Below are 22,254 nucleotides of genomic sequence, written 5' to 3' on the forward strand. Positions count from 1 at the left end.
GACGGGAGGACGCGCCGAGCGCCGGGTTTCGGCCCCCTGCGGGGGATACCAATAACGTGGCGCTGTTTTAGACGCCGGGGGTAGTGCACAGCCCCATCCGCAGCTCCGGCCCGGTTTCCGCGATCACCACAGAAGCCTCTGAGGCCACCCCCCAGAGAGCGTCAGGATGGCCGAGGTCAGGAGTCAGTGCCCCTCTCTCTGTCGTCTCTCGCTCGTGTGCTCCCCATCAACCCTCTTCTGTCGACTTGACTTCTCCGCTGTCACATCCGCTGATTCCTACATTCCTCCCATCAACATCCTATTCCCCGCACCCGCAGCCTCACCCCACCCCTCAGTGTTTACCTCCTGTCCCTCCTTCAACTGGGTGGACACACCCCAACCCCACTCTTAAAACTGGCGCTGTGTTCAACATAGTATGAAATTCATGATTTCCCAGATTCACACATGACAGGCACCCACTCCTAGATTTTGAGCCATAAGGTTTTGAGGCCAGGAGAGGTACGTAGAAATATTGATGTCTGACTGATTGGTGGGACCTGGAGGAAGGCTTCATAGATACCCACTGTCACCCCTATTCACTGACCCTTGTCCACCTGTCACTCCACGATTCCCTATCATCACCTGCTGTGACACATCTTCATTAAGCTCTTCACCTATCACCAATGCCCCATGTTGTCATTGACCACTGTGTAAAGTCTTCTAGCCCACTTTGTAGCACACTCCATCTTCAGGCCCACCAATGAGGGGCCATTTCTGTAGCTCTCTATTGATCCTTTGTCCATTAGCACCTTCATTTGTAATTTGGACAACCTCATGTCCCTGTCATCACTTGTCAGTCACAGTCCCCATTCACCGTGGCCATACCCTATTCCTCCATCACCCCTTCAGATCCCTCCCTCATCTCACACGTCACAGGATCAGTCCCAGCCAGGGTCAGCCATATAGTTTGTGAGGCTCAATGAAGATGCAGAGCCCCTTGTCAACAAATTATTAAGAATTCCAAAGTGAGACAGCAAAGCATTAAACCAAAGGTGGGGGCTTATCTGAACAAGGGGCCCTGGGCACTCTCAAGGTTTTATGTCTAGGGAACCAGACTGGTCCCCACTTCTCTCATCACCATCATGCCCCCACTCTTATTCCAGTTCCTTCTCATATCTCCTCACATACCTCACCATTCCGTCTCCTCCATATTTGGTCCCTCCTTCCTGTGGGCAAAGATCCCTCCTTCTCTTATCATACAATCCCTCTCCCACCCTCATCTTCCTCACTCTCAGGTAGGTGCCTCACGCATCCATACTGTGGTGGCCACAATACTCGCCCCATTACCTACACTCACTCGTGTCTCTTTCCTTCCCATCTCTTCCTCCCATTCCTTCTAGCTCTCCTTTAGTTTCTCCTTTATTCGATTTTTAGCATACCTTCCTTTTCTCCCTCACCAGTCATCTTGGTTCATTTCATTCTTCATTTTCCACACATAAGCCCAGATACCAATACCATTAACAATTTATTTCCCAGTCTCCCTTCCCCTGCATTATCGCCCCTCATTTCTTGCCTTCTTTTGTTTTTCTTCTCACTTGATCTCAGCCAGGTTTTCCTCACCTCTACTTCCACAAGTCTCTATTTCCACTCTGGCCTCATTTGTCACTGCAACTCTCTTGTCCTTTTTCCTTGTTGTTCTCCCCACTGAATGATATTCCCAACACCTACAACAGTGCCCGGCAGATAGTAAGCACTTAATAGACAGGTGTTGAATGAAGGAACATCATAGTTCCTTTCTGACCAGTTCATGTTGAAATCGTGCTTCTAAAGTAGGTATCATTGTATGCTCTAACAATGTAGACACCAACTGGTTATGGGTCACAGCTCAGAGATGATTTTTGCTGTGCTTTTAGTAGTAGCATACACACACACACACACACACACATGTATCCATGTGTGTCGTGTATATATACATATATATACACGACACACATATATGGATATTTATTTATTTTGAGAGAAGGAGAGAGTAAGCAAGCAGGAGAGGGGGAGAGAGAGAGGGAGAGAGAGAATGCCAAGCAGGCTCTACAAAGCCCATCATGGGACTGCATCCCATGAACCATGAGATCATGACCTGAGTGGAAATCTGGAGTCTGACACTTAACCGACTGAGCCACCCAGGTGCCCCAATAGTAGTATATTTTTAAAATGACAATATGAACAAATCTGTTCGTGAATGTTTTTAAAAACCTTTTCTTTCTTTGACATTTTTCCATTCCTATGCTAAGTGCCAGGTGTACAGGGAAAACCTGGTCTGCAAACAAATCATCAGGCTAGTGATCAAGTGTTGGCATTAATACCATTTACACGGATGGAACTGAGAACATTGCTATGATAAATTTTTGTGTGTGCTCATGTTTAGCATCAACAAGGGGAAAACACAGGGTGGCGGCACCACCATATTTCCTTAATACGATTTTTTTCTTCTTTGTGGAATTGCTGTGTTGTGATGTTTACAGTAAGCTGCTTCTCATTGGGAAGAAAATCTCTGTTGAGTTTAACATTAGTGCTAATGTTATACAAAATGTTATAGGTAGGCTTGGTACTCCACATCTACTTTAAGATGTGGATTCTTTTTGCTTGCATGTAATCTTTAGAAATCAATAGTACAAGTGTTTTTGAAAACCAAAAATACATAGACTTTCTCCGCATTGGGCAAGTGAGGCTTGTTAAGGCAGAAGGTAAACTAGACTGCTTACCCTGATTCTGCAGGGTGAATTTAAATTTTACTTTATTTTTGGGATTGGAGATCCTCTCGGTTGATTTCTTTGATTAGCAATACAGTGTCGATCTTGGAGCTCTTTTTCATGTAGAATATCAAAGTGTAATGTTGCATACATAAATAAGTCCTCTCAAACTTTATCAGATCAGAAGTTTTGAGTGGCTCTGTGTGGCCTACAGATTAATTCACTCCATGTTCCTTAGAATGCCATTCACGGCCTCCAGTCTGTCTTTAACTTCCTGTCTAGTCTTCTTTTTCCTTCTCCCTGTCATACTTCTTACTCTTTAGCCAACTTGAGTTTTTTTTTTTTAATTTTTTAAATATTTTTTTAAAATTTATTTTTGAGAAAGAGAGAGAGAGAGACAGAATGCGAGTGGGTTGGGGCAGAGAGAGAGGGAGGCGCAGAATCTGAAGCAGGCTCCAGGCTCCAAGCTGTCAGCACAGAGTCTGACGCGGGGCTCGAACTCATGAGCTGTGAGATCATGACCTGAGCTGAAGTCAGACGCTCAACCAACTGAGCCACCCAGGCGCCCCGAGCTTTTTTTTTTTTTTTTTTAATAGAATTTATTGTCAAGTTAGCTAACATACAGTGTATACAACGTGCTCTTAGCTTCGGAAGTAGATTCTCATGATTCATCACTTACATACAACACCCCCAACTTGAGCTTCTTAACCAATCTCAAATCCTGGATACTTTCTGGGCCTGAGCCTTTGTTCAAGCTTTGCCATGGGCCAGCCGTACCTTTTCCCTCCATATTCACCTGTGAATATTTCACTCTCCCATCTGGGCATACTCAAATACCACCTCCTTTAGGAAATTTGCTTTCATTCTTGCTGCTGGGAGTAGTTCCATTTTCCTATAGGTCCTTGTAGAATTTTGAATCCATTTTATGGCATGTATCAAATTCTGTACTTCCACTATCTGAAAACATACTCCATCAACTATTAATGTATAAATTCCCTGTGGGAGGGCTGTTTATTCCTTACCTTGGTACCTCCTACGAAGGCTCCCTCATTCCAACTTACAAATAGCAGGTGTTCAATAAATATTTGCTGAATAAATGAAGAAATTTATTAACCACCCCCATTCTTTTTCATTATTGTGCTGTGTCTAACAAGGAGAAGGTGTATTAGTTTACTAGGCTGTTACTCAGCCATAACAGAGTACTGCAAACATGGTGGTTTAAACAGTAGACACTTCTTGTCTCACACTTGCGGAGGTTGAAATCTGCAATCAGGATGTTGGCAGGACCATGCTTCCTCTGAGACTCTAAGTGAAATTCTTCCTTACCTCTTCCTAGCTTCTGATGGCAGCCAGTGATCCTTAGCTTTCTTTGGCTTACACCCTGTTTCTGTCTTCACGTGGTATTTCTTTCTTTCTTTATTTTTATTTTAATGTTTATTTATTTTTGAGAGAGAGCAAGAGAGAGAACAAGTGGAGGAGGGGCAGTGAAAGGGAAACAGAGGATCCAAAGTGGGCTCCAGGCTGACAGCAGAGAGCCTAATGCAGTGCTCGAACCCATGAACTGTGAGATCATGACCTAAGCCGAAGTCAGATGCTTAGCCAGCTGAGCCACCCAGGCACCCCTCGTGGTGTTTCTTCCTTCCTGTGTTTGTGTCGCTGTCCAAATCCCATCCTCTACTTTTTTGCATTGAGATAGAATTGACAAATGACATTGTATTAGTTTTAGTTGTACAACATGATTATATATATATATATATATATATATATATATATATATTGCAAAATGATTACTACAATAAGTTTAACATCCATCAGTACACATAGTTACAGTCTTCCCTCTTTTTATAAGGACACCAGTCTTATTGGATGAGGGCCCACTCTACTCCAGTGTGACCTCAAGTTAACTGATTATATATGCAATGACTCTACTTCCAAACAAGTCACATTTATAGGTAATCGCTGTTAGAAGTTCAACATACCTTTCTGGGAGACAAATTCAACCCTTAACACTAGGGAAATAAGAATTCTTGGGGTGCTTGGGTGGCTCAGTCAGTTGAACGTCTGACTCTTGATTTCAGCTCAGGTCATGATCTCGCGGTTGGTGAGATTGTGCTATTGGTGCAGATTCTGCTTGGGATTCTCTCTCTCCCTCTTCTTCTGTGTCTCTCCCCTGCAGCCTCTCCCCCCACCCCCCAAATAAATAAAATACACTGAAAAAAAAATCTTATTTAACTAACTCTGAGTTCTCATCTAAGTCATAGCCAGATGTGTTTGATTTGTATCTGTATGTCCAGGCTTTTTTTTAAAAAAAAAAATAATTTGTTGTCCAGCTGATCATGGAAAGCAAATCTAGAGAAGACCTGTGAGCATTGCACAAAGGGCATCTCAATACACCTGTGAAGATGACCTTGTCTTATCATTTTAAGAGATAAAAATGATGGAATAGCTTTTAGGAGAAGATTCCATATTTCGGATGGGGTTCATTGTGAGTACGTGTGATTTCATGGTATCCACACCAAGATTCCATATATCTGACCATAATATCCCTTGGCTTTCTTCTGCAGGACGAAGTGAAAACAAATCAGGGCTTGGAATAATCATAACAGATATCAAAATTTATTGAGTGCCTCCTCTTTGCCAGGCACTTGACCAAGTGTTTAACATGAATGATCCTGTTTGTTTATTTTTTTGAAGTTTATTTATTTATTTTGGAGGGGGGGAGAGGCAGAGAGAGAGGGAGAGAGAATCCTAAGCAGGCTCCGTGCTGTCATCATGGTGCCCAATTCAGGGCTCAGTCTCACACCATGAGATCATGACCTAAGCTGAAATCAAGTCATGCACTTAACCGACCAAGCACGCCTAATGAATGATCCTATTTAATCTGATCTTTGACACCATGTGGTAGGAAATATTATTATCCTAATGCATATGTGTACATATATACATGCATCAGGGGATGAACAAGATGTCTTTCCATCATATAGTCTTAATGTTTCTGTTTTTTCAGTGATTTTTGTTTTGCTTCTATGAAGGTCTTGTATTCATAGATAATAATATCAACCCCTGAATAGTAACATAGACATATTGTAATACTCATTCCCCTTCCTGCTCTTTTGTACAGGAAAAGAGTGAGAAACTAGTGCTGGAAGAAACTGCATTTGAAGAAATCGAAAGGGATTTTCAGGAGGTTCTCAATGAACTTTCGGGAGATAAAAGTCTGGAGAAGTTTAGAATTGAATATGAGAAGCTTCATGCTGTCATGAAAAAGTCTTATGACAATGAAAAGCGTCTGATGGCCAAATGCAGAGAGCTAAACGCAGAGATTGTGGTTAATTCTGCAAAGGTCGCCACTGCCCTGAAGCTCTCCCAGGATGATCAGACCACCATTGCATCCCTGAAGAAGGTCAGTGATCTCATAGAAACAGAGCCTACGGAGAGCTGCCATAAATGCATCCTATATTTAAAACGTCATTCTTTCCTTATATTGGCAGCTCTAGGCTGGTAGTAAGTGAGTTATTAAGTAAAAATCTACATGATTTATATATTCATTAAGCCTAGGGAATAATGTTATTTTCAAAGGAAATAATTAGCCTGGTGAATTTCACTGGGCAGAAAATAATATAAAACCTTGCTGGCTTGCTTTCTAAGAAGTACTGGGTTAGCAGAAAGAATGAGAAGTAACGAAATGTAATATTAGGGACCTTGGTATGTCTTGTTTGATAGAAGATGAGTAATTAAATATCTCATGATGATAGCTTGTGAAGGATATTTTTTGAAGGATATTTTCATGTTTCTGCTTTTCCTACTGTTTTAGAAGAAATTGCCTTGAGAATTCCTAGATAGGAATTTTCATGATCTTGTTTCCTCCTTGATCCTCCCAATTCCTCATAATGGGAGATCAGGGATTCAGTCTGGGGGCTACTGAGGAAGCATGGTTCTACTTTACCATGGAGTTTTTCATCCTCAAGTGTGTTGCATTATTTTGAGGGTAAAATGTAAATGTTCCTTGTTGCTCTCGGGGTGATAAGAAGTTGAGAGATTTTAATTTATAATTAAAACCCGAGTGGTAAAAAATAACTCATAAACTTTTTAGATAATTCCCTTGATATCATACAATGAAACATCAGGCAATTTAAATGAATTTCCAAGACCAGTGCAAATTGTGACATCTGTTATCTTAGAATTTACTTTTTTTTTTTTTAAATTTTTTTTTTCAACGTTTATTTATTTTTGGGACAGAGACAGACAGAGCATGAATGGGGGAGGGGCAGAGAGAGAGGGAGACACAGAATCGGAAACAGGCTCCAGGCTCTGAGCCATCAGCTCAGAGCCCGACGCGGGGCTCGAACTCCCGGACGGCGAGATTGTGACCTGGCTGAAGTCGGACGCTTAACCGACTGCGCCACCCAGGCGCCCCATTAGAATTTACTTTTTTTAAAGTGCCATTTTCTATTGTCACTTTCTTCTCTTTGCTGGAAAACCAATAAAAGAAGGCTTTAAATAATTGTATGATGAGGAAAAAAAACATTTTTTTATTGCAAATTAAAAAACTGTAAATGGAAGTCATGAGCTAGTTAAAATATAATTGGTGAAGTTGATTTGGACAAAACTTCGTATAATTGTATTTTTATTTAAATATCCTTCATTTGTTTTGCTGAAAATAGTACATATCATTGCTACAGAAAAATATACCCTGTAATTATTTTGAATCAGTAAATTATGTGAAGTTACCCAAGACTCATCTATCTCTCTCTCCTTCATGTAATGGTGAGCACGAATTTGTGTAAATACTCTCTTCCACTCATTTTATTCCTTGTCAACATAAAAGCGGAATGTTTTCACCTGAAGCTTATAGGTTCTTACCTATGCGAAGGACTCACATTGCACTTGACAGAACTTAGCAAGAAAATGGAGTGGTGGGGTAAAACTGAAGGCTGTTACAACATTTACTATGCTTTGTTCACTTATTTGAATGGCTGTAATTCTCTTTTAAGTATTTATGTTAATATTCCACATTGGATTTAATAATAGTAAGGAAGCCAAAACTGCATGAGTCCTTGTTCCCATTCCCAGCTAGGGCTTTGCTTTTCCCCTGTGAGCATCTGATGAGAAGATCTGGGAGTGGATTTCTGGAATGGGAATTACCAAGGCTGTTATGTACAATTAGGTGACAGCAAAGACCACCTTGCTATGAATTGTTCTAAAGCTGACATAGCCATCCAGGACCCCTTACTTGAGACCTGACTACAAAATAGATTTTTTAAAAATTTGTAATCGATCAAGAGCTTCAAATTTAGGGCTTGGATCCAAGGCCACTCCTTATTTTTTTTTTCTCCATAATACTTGGGCTTGGAAAACACATAGGCTTTCATTTTTTAATTTTGTAAACCTATCTTAACATTTTTATTAGAAATATCCTCCTAGTTATAGTGGCCCTTGCAAGATGTAAGCCTTGTAACCCCACTCACCTACACAAGGAAAAATACCATTTGCCAGGACCCCTTCTAACACTGCTGTTCAGTATCGACTAGCTCATGTTGAACAATTTAGTAAGTCAATATAAATGGAATGCGTAATGTATAATATATAATCTTCTTTCCCCATAAATGACAACTATATTGGAGTTGTTTTATTATTCTATTTACTCAGTTTATCTTGCATCTGGATCCTAGTTTGGTTTTTCTCACTAATGTGCCGTGGCCCATATAGGAAATCGAAAAGGCCTGGAAGATGGTGGACTCGGCCTATGACAAAGAGCAGAAGGCAAAGGAGACGATCCTTGCCCTGAAAGAGGAAATAGTGAACTTAACCAAACTAGTCGAGCAGGGGTCTGGACTGTCACTGGACCAGGATAGCAAGTAGGTCATAGACTTGTTAATGTATGTTGAACTTGCTTTTGTGGAGGCCCCCTTCTTCAGCAGATGGCCTGGGGTTTGCCGTGTCACCTTGAACATTCTTTATGATTGTTTTCCATCTATTGCTATTTTTTGTTTTTAATGCTCCCTTTCTCCATACCCAAGAACTCATAATTTGTGATTATATTAAACTTTTGGCTCTGCAGGAATATGTACTACAATTTCAAAATGAGTAAATATTTTAGATTTCTTTCTCTCAAACTTGTGTGAAATGGAACTCACTGCCTTTCTGCTCTGATTTCCAGCCCCTTCCCATGCTCTGAACCCCCATTAGTCCCATCACCATTCTTCTAACTTCTCTGGTTCTAGGCCAGAAAACATATTCTAGACCGCTCTTTTAACCCTGAAAGCTTCGTCTTGTTGATTCTGTCTTCTAGTCATCACTTGTGTCTTTCCCTGCTCCTTATCAGCAGTGCTAATGCCTTGCTTTGGGCTCCCCATTCTTGGCTGGATTTGGGATAGACTGCTAACTGTTCTACCTGCCTTCAAGGAGACATATCCCCTCTTCACCATCTTCCACACACCAGATTTAGGCTTCTGAAATGTGTATCTGAGTGCTCCCATCTCCAGCACATGTTCCAAACACCTTCAATAGCTCCCCACTCCCAAAGAATGCAGCCCAGTCACGAACATGTCTTTTAGGGCCCTATATAGATCTGTCTGCCAGCCTTGCTAGACTCATGTCCCGAAACACCATGCTTGCTGATGCCTCAATACCTTTGATCATGCTGTTTTTATTCCAGGAATGCTTTTTCTTTATTTCTCCACACAGTAAACAACTATGCACCCTTCATGACCCATCTCAAACACCATCTTAATTTCATCACTGTTGGCACCTCTATTTCAACCTCCTCCCTACCCCTAGCCTCAGTGAGAGTCGCTGAGTTCTCTGTTTCTGTAGAACCCAACATGTATCTCAAGTATGGCATTGATCACATTGTATTGAAATTATTTGTTGAAATACTTCACTATCCGTTAGGCTACAAACTCTTGAAGGAAGACACTTTTACCTTCCCTCTAGGTGTCTAGCACTGTGCAAGGCATGCAAAACCTTGCATTAGTTTATGAGTCAGGAATGATCACACACGTCCTTAGGCATTTTTTTTTTTAAGTTGGCTCCATACCCAGTGTGGAGCCCAATGCAGGGCTTGAACTCATGACCTTGAGATCAAGACCTGAGCTGAAATCAAGAGTCAGACACTCAACTGACCAAGCCACCGGGGTGCCCCTTCCTTAGGCATTTTTCATCAACTCTAACTGCTGCCTAGGTTTCTTATGTTTTCTAGATGCATTTATCCAATGTTGAGAGATAGTTCTAGGTGCCAGGGTTGGAGGAAGGAACAGGAAAAACAAAAAGAAGACGTGATATCTGTCATAATGGACTCTATTTTCTCATTAAAGGAGTCAAGCATCATCAGAGCAACTACTGAAGAGCAATGTGAGGGAACTGATCAGTTAGGAGTTTTAATGAGAGTTGGAGCACAGTGAGGAGGAGAACTGAAGAAACTATCTAGCCCTAACAATGTGCTTAGGTGTAGCTGTCTTCAGAGTAACTTCAGAATTTGAAGTTTTGTTTCTGGAGAAGAAGTTGAATGCAGTTCTGAAAGTTCCTTATTAAATACTTATGTTCTACCAAAGTTGTTGGTAAATAAACATTGTCAGAGGTGCTTCCAATGGTCATTTGATGACTTAGTAGTGAGTACCTCAAGTTCTCTATTTTCTCAACTCTCATGTGGCTGCCTTGTTCTAGACCTTCATTCTGCTGCACCGGTCAGATCAGACACAGTCTTTCTATTTCAAGAACACTAATTCTGCAGAAAGTCATGCCAAATCATAAATAATGTTTTTTTTAAATGTGGAAGTAACTGGTTAACAATTCAAATCAACAAATATCATCACATACTCTCCAAAAGCTGGCAACATGAATGATTTCCAAATTTTGTTCTTGGAAACATTTTATCAGAGTTGCATCCCTTTGGTGGAAACTAATCTCTATGGGTAAATGATTAGAAAACTGGTGATGTGTATTATTTGCTTATTTTTATGCTTTATTTTAGACTTTATAGTTGTGATCATAGCCCTCCCCTGGGTATAGTAAACAAACAATTTCTTAAATTAACATTTTCTTTAGGATTAATTACAACAGTTGACAGTAGCTGTATAGTCTTATTGTAACAAATTCAAATAATACAGAGGTGTGGCAACTAAGGAGTAAGAATTACCCCTCCAACTCTTCCAACCCTATATTCTACTTTTCAGAGATAACCAGTTACCAATTACCAGTTTGGATCTATTTTCTTGGACTTCTATAAAAATGTCTATAAAACACATACACCTATATGCAGACACTGTAATTATTTAAACATCAGAAAAGGGATCATGTTATATATATTATTATTGGAATGTCTTTTTCAGTTAACAACTCACAAGCAGCCACCATGTCCATGTCAGGGCATAAAGGTCCTTCTCTTTCACACTTGAATGGTGTTAGTCCTTGACCTAAAGTCTTTCCCATGAAAATGTGCTCAGAGGGTGATAGGAAGGGCTCCTGAGAAGATGGCCTTTTAGTCTGACTCCTGTGTTCTTCTTTTTTAGTATCCGAGATTTACTGAAGTTCAAAGAAGAAGTGATAAAGGAGCGAGACCAGCTCTTGTCAGAAGTGGTGAAATTACGAGAGTCTTTAGCTCAGACTACTGAACAGCAGCAGGAAACAGAGCGATGCAGAGAAGAGGCAGAGCAGACCATCAGTCAGGTCTGCTTTGTCGTGGAGGGCAAGATGAAAGAACATTACCTTCTAGAAGTCCTTCCCATATTGTTCCTCTCTCAGATTTACCCCCTGGTGCCCAAATGAAGCATCCACAGGTCTGCTTATTTGTCTGGTTTGTTCTTACAAGAACAGTTTTACTTGTTCATTTCTTCTCAACATTTTGTGTCTGAGAAGTCACTAAGACAGGGCACTGCTTACAATTTTGGCTTAAGAATGTGTCCCTGGCAAAGGCGAGAATGCTCTGCATCTGGAGATGGTGCAAGTAGTTCCCTTGGCCCTTCTCCTTTGTAAGGACCTCTTTTGAACACTTTTTATAATAACCCAGGAGTCAAATAGATGATACACACATGCAACCCCTAGGAGATTACTTTGAGCATGAGATAACAGATTTTTCATAGATTTTTGACCATCATGATAAAGCTATAATGCTTTATATAATAACATCCAGGACTCATGTGAAACATAATTTAATGTTTAGGGTAACTGGTGACATTTTATTTAGATCCTATTGATAGAGAATTGGGTGAATTCTTTCAATGTTTAACTCTCTAGAATTCTGGGTTTCCCTATTTAATTGGATCTTATACCATTCTTTGTGGATTTGTTCCCACCATTAGGGTGGATGTCTGGTGTTAAGGCTCTGGAAAACAACACAGAACATTCTTGAAAAGTTTGAACATTGGGGTTCAAAGACGACTGTCCTGCAGGGGAAAGGCTACCACGAGGTGACTGCCCCGAAGCTAGAAGAGTTGAGATGAGGAGCAGCTCAGCTGGTTGAGATCGTCCTGGGGAGGGCTTCATCCCTTTCCTCCCCTATCCTTTCTGTGCCCCTAGTTCCGGCAAGAGATACAACAACGTCAGAATGAAGCATCACGGGAGTCTCGGAAGAAGGAAAAACTGGAGAAAGAGCTCAGGCAGATTCAGACAGACATGGACACCAGGCAGACAGAAATTAGGGCCCTGCAGCAGTATGTGCAGAAGAGCAAGGAGGAGCTTCAGAAGCTGGAGCAGCAGCTGAAGGAACAGAAGGTGCGCTGGGTGTGGGCTGCGCCTCGGTCCTCGCAAAAACAAGAAGGGGGCCTTTGGAACACTTTGAGTTTTCTCTGGAAAGGAGCAGACTCTCTGCACTAGAGATGTTGGTAACATAGCACTGGGCACTGCATTGCTCTTTGAAGAGCTCATATGGGTATCTATGACCTTTTTTCCCCCAGCTCCAACAGGTTAATTTCTTTTTAACATTCTGTTGATGTGTAATATACACATAGAAAAGTGTGTAAGTCAACAGTGTACAGCTTGATGAATTTTCTCCACCTGAACATATCTTGGTCACCTGCACCAGGCCCAAGGAACAGTACGCCAGATGTCCCTTTGTGCCCCCTCCCAGTCACTCTCTCCCTTAAAGGTCACTTCTGTTCTGAAACCTAAGCAGAGTTTAGTTTTGTCTGTTTTTGCACTTTACAGAAATGCACTCATACAGTCATACAATGCTCTTTTGTACTAACTTGCTCAATATTTTGTCTGTTTGTGAGATTCATTTGTGTTGCCACATGGTTATAGAATGGCACTATCCAGTATGGCCATGCATTGCTATTTAAATTTATTTTAAATAAAATGAAACAAAATAAAATAAAACCTCAAGTGCTCAGTTGAACTAGTACCATTTCAAGTGCTTAATAGCCACAGGGCTAGTAGATAACCTATTGGACAGAACAGATAGACAACATTCACATCATTGCAGAAAGTTCTGTTGGACAGAGCTCAATAGAACATTCACCGTCATAGTGTTCCTTGTGTGACCACAACATGGTTTATTTTTAAGTGGCTTATTTTTAAGTTTCAAGTTTAGGAACCCATATTCAGTCTATCTGCATTTTAAATATGGTGCTATTTTTAATATTTTCCCTATAACAGCAGTTGAAGGTAACTCAAATAGTAATAATTGTGCTCTGTCTTTTCTCATTTCTTAAAGAGGCAATTCATATAATTGAGAAAAGTCGTTTCTTGAAAATAGTTTCTCTTAGGAAGTTTTCAAAGAATTGCCAAGACATACAGCATTTTTCCACTTAAAAAATAGATATTAGAACACATTTCTTTGTCAATTGCCTTATTAATATTGTATAAAGGCAGAAATCAGGTGGGTAATACACATTGTGCAAGTATCCACAAGAAAAACGAGACTTCTTTGAGCATGAAATTTGAGAGGTTTTTGAACATCACGATTGAATTACAGTGCTTTGTTTAGCAATATCCAGGACTCACGTAAAACACAATTTCATTTTTAGCATAGCTGGCTGTATTTTGTTTGGTCCCTATTGATGGGAAATTGGATGAAGTCTTTCCATGTTTAACTTTTGCTTGCATCAAGTTATATTTTGGGATAACTGTCTAAACTATCTTCTCTCTCTTTTCCCTTCAGCGCATTTTCTCCCCCTCCATCCTCTCACTAGTCTGCCAATAGAAATGATGACTCCCCGCCCTGCCAAAAAATATAATCCTGTTTTTATAAAACTGTGTCTGCTGAGGATAGGCAAGGTAGGGAAGAGGAAACCCCACTGACACTGAAGTCAGGCAGATAGAAATCATTCCTCTGCCGTTCCACGGATTTGACTTGAGTTGGATTTAAGGGGAATTGTCTCTGTGCTGGTGTTAGTGAATGGTTCTGTCCAAGAAAATGTTGTAGGCATGTTAATGCAGGATTTGCTTCTGAAGATGTGGCTTCCCAGCCCCACAACTGATAAAACCCGTTTGAATCTCTAGCTCATTTGCAATGATTATAGCAATTGTTGCATATGTGAAGCTTGCCAAACGGCAAACAGGCATTAAAATATTTATCCACCACCTGTGAACAAGACTTCCCAAGGCTCTCAGAAAAAAAAAATTATGCGCTCTGTGTTATTCATTAGAAGGCGTCATTTTCCTCAGCCATTTAACATTCATCATATTTGAGTGCATTAGTGCTTTCACCGGGGATAAAGAACAATTTCTACAAAGACAAAAAAAAAGTGTGGTTGCTGTGATCATCCCAGGAGGTTTGCAGGGCCTCCTGTGTGGATATGCAGATATTGTAATCAGATTAAAAGCATTAACCAGCTCATTATGCATCTTTCAGATATTGAACGAAAGAGCTGCAAAGGAACTGGAGCAGTTTCAGATGCGAAATTCTAAACTTCAGCAAGAGAATGAACAACACAGTTTGGTTTGTGAGCAGCTATCCCAGGAAAACCAGCAGAAGGCATTGGAGCTCAAAGTAAACACCAAGTGACTGATTTGTTGCCTAGCACTCCCTCCCTTATTCCCTATTTTATTAAAAATTTTTAATGTTTTTTGAATTTTTGAGAGAGAGAGAGAAAGAGAGAGAGAAAGAAACAGATTGCAAGCGGGGGAGGAACAGAGAGAGGGAGACACAGAATCTGAAGCAGGCTCCAGGCTCGGAGCTGTCAGCACAGAGCCTGATGCAGGGCTTGAACTCAAGGATCTTGAGATCATGACCTGAGCTGAAGTCAGACACTTAACCAACTGAGCCACCCAGGCCCCCTCACTCATTCCCTATTAATACAGATTTGCTGTAGTGGTTGGAGCTGTTGGTTGGATAACCTGTATTAGCCTTGATATGTCAGAGGCAGGCTCAAGCCTACAGTGATTGCTTTCTGCTTGGAAGTAGATAGTTTGATGACTTCCATTCTCATAAAACCACAAACCTGAATATTGATCATATGATTATGCAAGTATTTAAAAAAAATTTTTTAAAAAAAAATTTTTTTTTTCAACGTTTATTTATTTTTGGGACAGAGAGAAACAGAGCATGAACGGGGGAGGGGCAGAGAGAGAGGGAGACACAGAATCGGAAACAGGCCCCAGGCTCCGAGCCATCAGCCCAGAGCCCGACGCGGGGCTCAAACTCACGGACCGCGAGATCGTGACCTGGCTGAAGTCGGACGCTTAACCGACTGCGCCACCCAGGCGCCCCTATGCAAGTATTTTTGAGAGCAAGCTCAGATACTCATCTCTGTAACTTAGCCTTGCAAGTAACTAGTTGCCCTGAGCTAGAAACCATTTACATGAGTGAGTAGCAAAGAAGATTATATTTTACTACTTTTATATGGAGAAGGTAGAATGGGAGGGTTGGGGGATGGACTGGTACTATTGAGTATCTACTTCCAGGATTGTAGAACCATGATTTTTTCTTCTATACACTGTAAATTTCAAGACAGGCTTCCCATTCTTCTCCCTGTCCTCAATGAAGAGTGTTTGCAAATTATGTTTGGGTAACAGTTTTATACTTGGGTACATATTGTATACCTACGTGTTTAACAGAGCGACTTTATGTTTATCACTGATTCTGAAAAAAATCCATAAACCCTTCTCTGGTTATGTTAGGATACTAAGCATAAAATGAGTGACCTATCAAGAATGATACATAGATTTGATCAGTGAGTCATAACAGTTTTTGCTTCTTATGCCCTTTTGAAAATCTGATGAGAACATGGGTGTACATGCGCCCCCCCCCCCCCCCCCCACTTATTTGCACATCTTCTATCTTGTTTTGAATGCAGTCTCAGGTTTCCAAGATTTTTCTGAAGTCTAACCACGGGGTCTGGATTAATAACTACTGAATTACAACATTCTATTGTTCTAATTGGAAAGGGCCCTAGTTCAGCTAATTTCGACCATGTAAATCTGAGGCCGAGGAGTATTTAAAACAGTCCAGAGTGGTTTGACTTGAAACCATTCTTTATGAGAAAGCTGTAAATTGAAGCAGAAATGAAATGGCTTCTTAAAGCAAGATAATATATTAGCCCCTAAGGTAAAATTAAAGTAAAAATACTTATGCCATTAATTCTCTTCTTTGGTAACATGAATGGGGCACCTTGAAAGATGGAAAATTTTTGTTATCAGATCCTGAACCTATGGGATTCTACTTCTAGCAGTAATCTGAGAATGACATGCCCAGCTGAGTGCAGTTTCTTCCTTGTCAAGAGCTGGGGATAACTGCTAATGTTTATTTGCTCTCGTTGCTTTTCCAGTAATTTCTAAGAACGGCAGATTTAAAAAATGAATTTGAATTTTAAAAAATTAATAAAACTTGAGGTCCATTGGCAAAAATCTGGTGCTTTCTTGTGCTAGAATTATTATTTTGGTGCCTTTTGCCAATATGTAGACTTGACTATTGATGATGCCCTGTCCATGTATCTGTATGTACACCCACTGACTAACATCCTCTGAGGAAGTAGGGCCCTTTCTCTAGTGTGTGTAGTTGTACTCCAGTGGCCATGTGGGTTCAAAAGAGTATCTGAATATGTTAATAGCATGTCAGCAACCTTCTGAGAGAGGGGTGCCTGGGTGGCTCAGTCGGTTAAGCGTCCGACTTTGGCTCAGGTCATGATCTCACAGTTGGTGGGTTCGAGCCCTGCTTTGGGCTCTGTGCTGACAGCTCAGAGCCTGGAGCCTGCTTCGGATTCTGTGTCTCCCCCTCTCTCTGCCCCTCCCCTGCTCACACTCTTTCTCTCTCTCAAAAATAAACATTAAAAAAATTTCAATAACCTTCTGAAAGAGATCACTCTGTGAGTCCATAAAAATTGCTAATCAAATACAGCATTCGTATACAAAATTCACACATTTGTGATATGTACAACTCAGCATTCTTACCCTGTTTGATTCAACAATTCAGTGGTACCTTGAGACATCAGGTCTAATCAGTCTTTCCATTATTTTTTAGCTTGTATAGCAACATTGTATTCAGAGAATAGTTTTTCAATTTCTCTCAAAACCAAACAATGTGTGTTTTTGTTTAACCCATACAACAACTTTACACTAACATGGGAATAATTTCCTTTTATGGGTTCTGAGTTCACCGTCACCTAGTCACTGGCACTTTATTTACTGAATATCCCTGGTTAATTCTCTCACTAATTACAGGCCAAAGAGGAAGAAGTCCATCAGATGCGGCTTGACATTGGGAAGCTCAATAAAATCAGAGAACAAATCCATAAGAAATTGCATCAGATCGAAGATCAAAAGTCAGAGGTGGAACAGCACAAGGAAACTCTAAAAAATCAGATCTTGGGATTAGAGAGAGGTAATCCAAGAAACATTTCGTGCTTTGTCATATTCCTTTGTAAACATTTTATTGGTGACGGTGATTTGGCAACCCAGGGCTCTATGCGTCCAAACACAAACCATGCCAGATGTAATCAGTAAAACAACTTTCAAACTGGTAAGCAGCCAATATGCAGGGGACATCATTTTGAATACCTTGAACTATCCTACCTTAAAAAATTCTTCAACAGACTATATTGGCGCAATGTAAATCCAGCCAAAAGTATTGCTCAGTATTTGTCGCTGGAATAAATAGCATCTATACTCTTAAGTCTGGGTTCTACATGACTTTATGCTTTAGTTCCTTTTCTCAGAGAAGATAGGGGATAAATTAAAACAAATGTCCCCCCACTAGCAATATTTGGGACAATGTTGTACCAAGAATCAGTGAGACAAAAATTAGTGGTTCCTAACTTCCTTTAAAAAAATGTTTATTTATTTATTTATTAATTTTTTTTTCAACGTTTATTTATTTTTTTGGGGACAGAGAGAGACAGAGCATGAACGGGGAAGGGGCAGAGAGAGAGGGAGACACAGAATCGGAAACAGGCTCCAGGCTCTGAGCCATCAGCCCAGAGCCCGACGCGGAGCTCGAACTCCCGGACGGCGAGATTGTGACCTGGCTGAAGTCGGACGCTTAACCGACTGCGCCACCCAGGCGCCCCTATTTATTTATTTTGAGAGAGAGGGATAGAGAGTGAGCAGGGGAGAGGCAGACAGAGAATCCCAAGTAGGCTCTGCAGCTGTAAGTGCAGAGCCCTACATGGGGCTTGAACTCATGAACTGTGACATCATGATCTGAGCTGAAACCAAGAGTCAGACATTTAACTGACTGAGCCACCAGGCATCACAATGGCTCCTAACTTCTTTTCTCTGTTATTACTTTACCATGTGATGAACCTTGTTTTTACCAGCTATCACATTGCCCTGTGGAGGAAAAATTTAAGTGCTATGGAAGGTCACATAGCACAGAAAAATCATTAAGGATACAAACTATGGAGTCATGTCTACCTGGGTAAAGATCTCACCTTCATCGTATTTATTGTTAGGGGATGAAATGAGGTGATACATATAAAGCACTTGTGGACAGTACCTAACACAGTAAATGCTTACTAAATGGCATCTATTATCATCTGGGCATATTACTATTTATATAAGCAGTAAGAGAGAATGCCATCTCATTCTGAAAAAGAATATAATTGAAAATAGGATATGCTAGTCAAATTTGGTGTGGCAGAAACAGCCCTGAACTTGGACACAGAGGATCTGGGTTTGACTTTGACTATACCAGAGTATGTGAGGCAGGAACACCTCGTTGAACTCATATGGGTTGTAGGTCACTGAATGAGATAACATGCATACCAGCATAAAAGCAGACATTGCCCCCCTAAAAGGTAAAATATAAATCTCTAGGCAAGGTTATTAGAAATACATCTGACCCTTGAACAACATGGGTTTGAACTGCATGGGTCCACTTACCTGTGGATTTTTTTTTTCAGTAAATACAGTACATCACTATGAATGTATTTTCTCTTCCTTATGATATTTTTAGTAACATTTTCTTTTCCGCAGCTTACTGTAGTGTAAAAATGCAGTATATAATACATATAACATGCTAAATATGTGTTAATCGATTGTTTATATTATCAGTAAGGCTTCTGGTCAACAGTAGGCAGTTAGTAGTTAAGTTTTTGGGGAATCAAAAGTTATACATGGATTTTCATCTTCACAGGGGATCGGCATTCCTAAGTCTGGTGTTGTTCAACAGTGAGCTGTATTTGTTATGTAAGCCTTTGAAAAGTACAGGTATTTTTCCTTTTAAGACATCAGGAAATAATCTTTTATTGAGGTACAGCTAGAGCTTACCTTGAAAATTTCTCCATTCTTTCATTCAATAAACTGAGTGCCTACTATGTGTAGTCACCAAGGTAGGCATTGGCTGCATGGAGGTCCCTGCCCTTGGGATGCTTACAGTCTTGCATGAGTTTACAATCTAATGTTTTCAGTGATAGTTAGGAAGAAAAATAAAACTACTAGATCATATTTTGTAATTGGTTTAGTGACTTTCAAAACACTCCCCTATTTAAATTGGTGTATTTTTTACTTGCAGTAGTTCTAAGTTTTGAAAAAAAAAATTATTCATTCTGTGTTGAACCCAATTCTTCATCCTTAAGTCATATTTATAGAAGTCATCATGCTCTCTTTTGGTTATTTTATAGGTATCGTTAACATTATTTTTTCTTGGGGACTTCTTCCTTTTGAATGTCTGATCAAACAGTGGCACTGGACATAAGAGTTAGAAGCACGAGTCCTCCATGGGTTGTGATTTTTCTATCACAAAACCCAAGAAACTAACTGATAAACTGCCAGAACTAATAAGAGTTCACTGGGGTGGCAGGTTATAAAATAAATATATAGGTATCAATAGCTTCCTTTCATACACAGAATCAGTTAGAATATATGATGGAAAAACCCCTTTTCACAATAGCAACTCAAATAATAAAATATCTATAAATAAAGTTACCCGGATATCTGCAAGACATGTATATAAAACACACTCCAGAATTCTATTGAGGGGTATAAACGAAGACTTGAAAAATGGAGAGATATACAAAGTTCCTGAATGAGAAAGCTCAATATGATAAAGATATAAATCTGCCTAAATTAATCTGTATATTTGATATTTCCAATAAAAATTTCAGTAAGTTATATTGTTGGGACTTGAAAACTGATTCTAGAGTTCTTCCTGAAGAATAAACAGGTGACAATAGCCATAAAATTCTGGAAAAAGGGGTGATGAGGGAGTATTTGCCTTACTGGGTTAGGTTTTTAATATTATAAAGCTTCAATAGTCATCAAGTAGTGTAGTGAAAATGCCTGATAAACAGATCAATGGAAGAGATTGGAAAAAACAAAAAATACCCAAGATTATCATTAAGATAAAGGTGTTTCATACCAGTGTTCTGTATGGACTATTCAGAAAATGGTAGCAGAACAGTAAGTTACTTTTTGGGAAAAAAAAGTTAACACCAAATGTGGAAACCATAAAGCAAAGATTGAGAGATTTAATGAAAGAGTTCTTACAAATCCATAAAAGGGGTAAGCAATTCATGAGAAAAATGGGCATAGGGCAAGTGTGGGCAAATTTAAAAACAAATACAGGGGGCACCTGGGTGCCTCAGTGGGCTCAGGTCTTGATCTCATGGTTTGTGAGTTGGAGTCCCTCATTAGGCTCTGCGCTGATGGTGTGGAACCTACTTGGGTTTCTCTCTCTCTCTCTCTCTCTCTCTCTCTCTCTCTCTCTTCTCTCTCTCCCCCCATTTCCCCCCTCAAAATAAATAAATAAACTTAAAAAACTCACTGTTAAGAAAAAGCAGAAATACAAGTAAGTGGTCATTAAACATGAAAAAGTAGTTGATTTCACTACTAATCAAGGAAATGTAAATTAAATACAGACATACTGGCTTTGATACTCTATTGGCTTGTTAAAGATCAAAGAGTGATAATATCCAGTGATGGTCTGGGTGTGGATTTAAGCTGCTATTAGTTTTCTGGAGAGAAATTTGGCAGTAGGAGAGAAATGTCTTTTTTTTTATCACCTTCAATCCAGGACTTCCTCTTCTAGAGTAACAAATGAATGAGAACTTTCACAGAATTATGGCTTATAATTGCAAATAAATAAGTAAAATGGAAGCAATTTAAATGTTAAGGTAGGGGATTGGCTAAATAAATTACGCATTTTCATATAGTGAAATATCACAGAGTCATTAAAATTCTGTTGTAGTTGCACATTTATAATATAGAGAGGCATTTATTTTATGTTAGTTAATTACGAAAGCAAGCTACAAAACAGTATGTGTAGTATAATTCATTTTGGTGTATGTATATGAATGTGTATATATTTATATTTTTATGCACACACATATTTGCATAGGAAAAAGTCTGGAAAGAGACATATGAAAATCCTAAGTAGATTCTGGTTGACTTGAAATTTTTTCCCTTTTGTTATTTGGATGTCTCATTTCTGTCTGTATTCCTAATTATTTGTATAATTAGAAAGATTTAAAAAGAGCAAGGACTCTTGGAGTTAGAGAAACCACGCTCCCAGCCTCAGCCCCTCACCTCTTGGCTGCAGACTGTTGGCATGTGGCTTAATTCCTCTAAGCCTCAGTTTCCATCTGAGGACAGGGGACCTCCTTCATGGCGTTATGGTGAAGATCATGTAACCCTCAATAAATAGTAGTTTTATAGCTGCAGATAAATCTATAAAGCAGTTTCTCTGTTACATTGGCTTTGGCAGATTCTTTCTTAGGTTGGCTTCATATTTCTTCTTCTTCTTCTCCTTGGTCATTTAGAGGTGGAGGCTTCAAAGAAACAAGCAGAACTTGATAAGAAAGCAATGGATGAGCTTCTGAGAGAAAGGGACATATTAAATAAGGTGAGTTTGTTTTCTGTAGCACTGGTAAACAAATGTCTTTCCTTAGTGCTATGATATCTGCCTATTAGGGGATAGAAAACTCTGAGGCGAACAAAAGTAGATTAGAAATAAATAATCGTGCTCAGTTTTCTTCCAAGCTGCTGTGCACAGTCCACCATTCACTGGCTGAGAATTGAAACTGCATTATCACCAGGGAACACAAAGGGACTTGGGAATTATCATATAAACGAGGAGCGGATTTCAGAGCGCTGTGTGGATTCTGATTTTATTGCTGGTGTGTTATTTGGCATCCTAAGCAGTTGATCAAAATTT

The 22,254-nt window shown here is 39.9% G+C and overlaps 1 protein-coding gene across 1 annotated transcript in view; it reads left to right on the forward strand.

Moving 5' to 3' along the window:
• Positions 1–22,254, forward strand: part of CFAP58 (cilia and flagella associated protein 58) — a 107,446-nt gene continuing 85,192 nt past the window's right edge. Inside the window, exons 1-8 of the mRNA XM_043597459.1 lie at positions 1–175; positions 5,848–6,129; positions 8,436–8,584; positions 11,237–11,393; positions 12,243–12,437; positions 14,518–14,655; positions 17,325–17,484; positions 21,860–21,942. Of these exons, the coding sequence (XP_043453394.1) occupies positions 167–175; positions 5,848–6,129; positions 8,436–8,584; positions 11,237–11,393; positions 12,243–12,437; positions 14,518–14,655; positions 17,325–17,484; positions 21,860–21,942 (1,173 nt within the window). The 5' untranslated portion in view covers positions 1–166. The remainder of the gene's footprint in view (positions 176–5,847; positions 6,130–8,435; positions 8,585–11,236; positions 11,394–12,242; positions 12,438–14,517; positions 14,656–17,324; positions 17,485–21,859; positions 21,943–22,254) is intronic.

This window comes from Prionailurus bengalensis, chromosome D2, assembly GCF_016509475.1.
Source record: "Prionailurus bengalensis isolate Pbe53 chromosome D2, Fcat_Pben_1.1_paternal_pri, whole genome shotgun sequence".
In the NCBI taxonomy this organism is placed as follows: domain Eukaryota; kingdom Metazoa; phylum Chordata; class Mammalia; order Carnivora; family Felidae; genus Prionailurus; species Prionailurus bengalensis.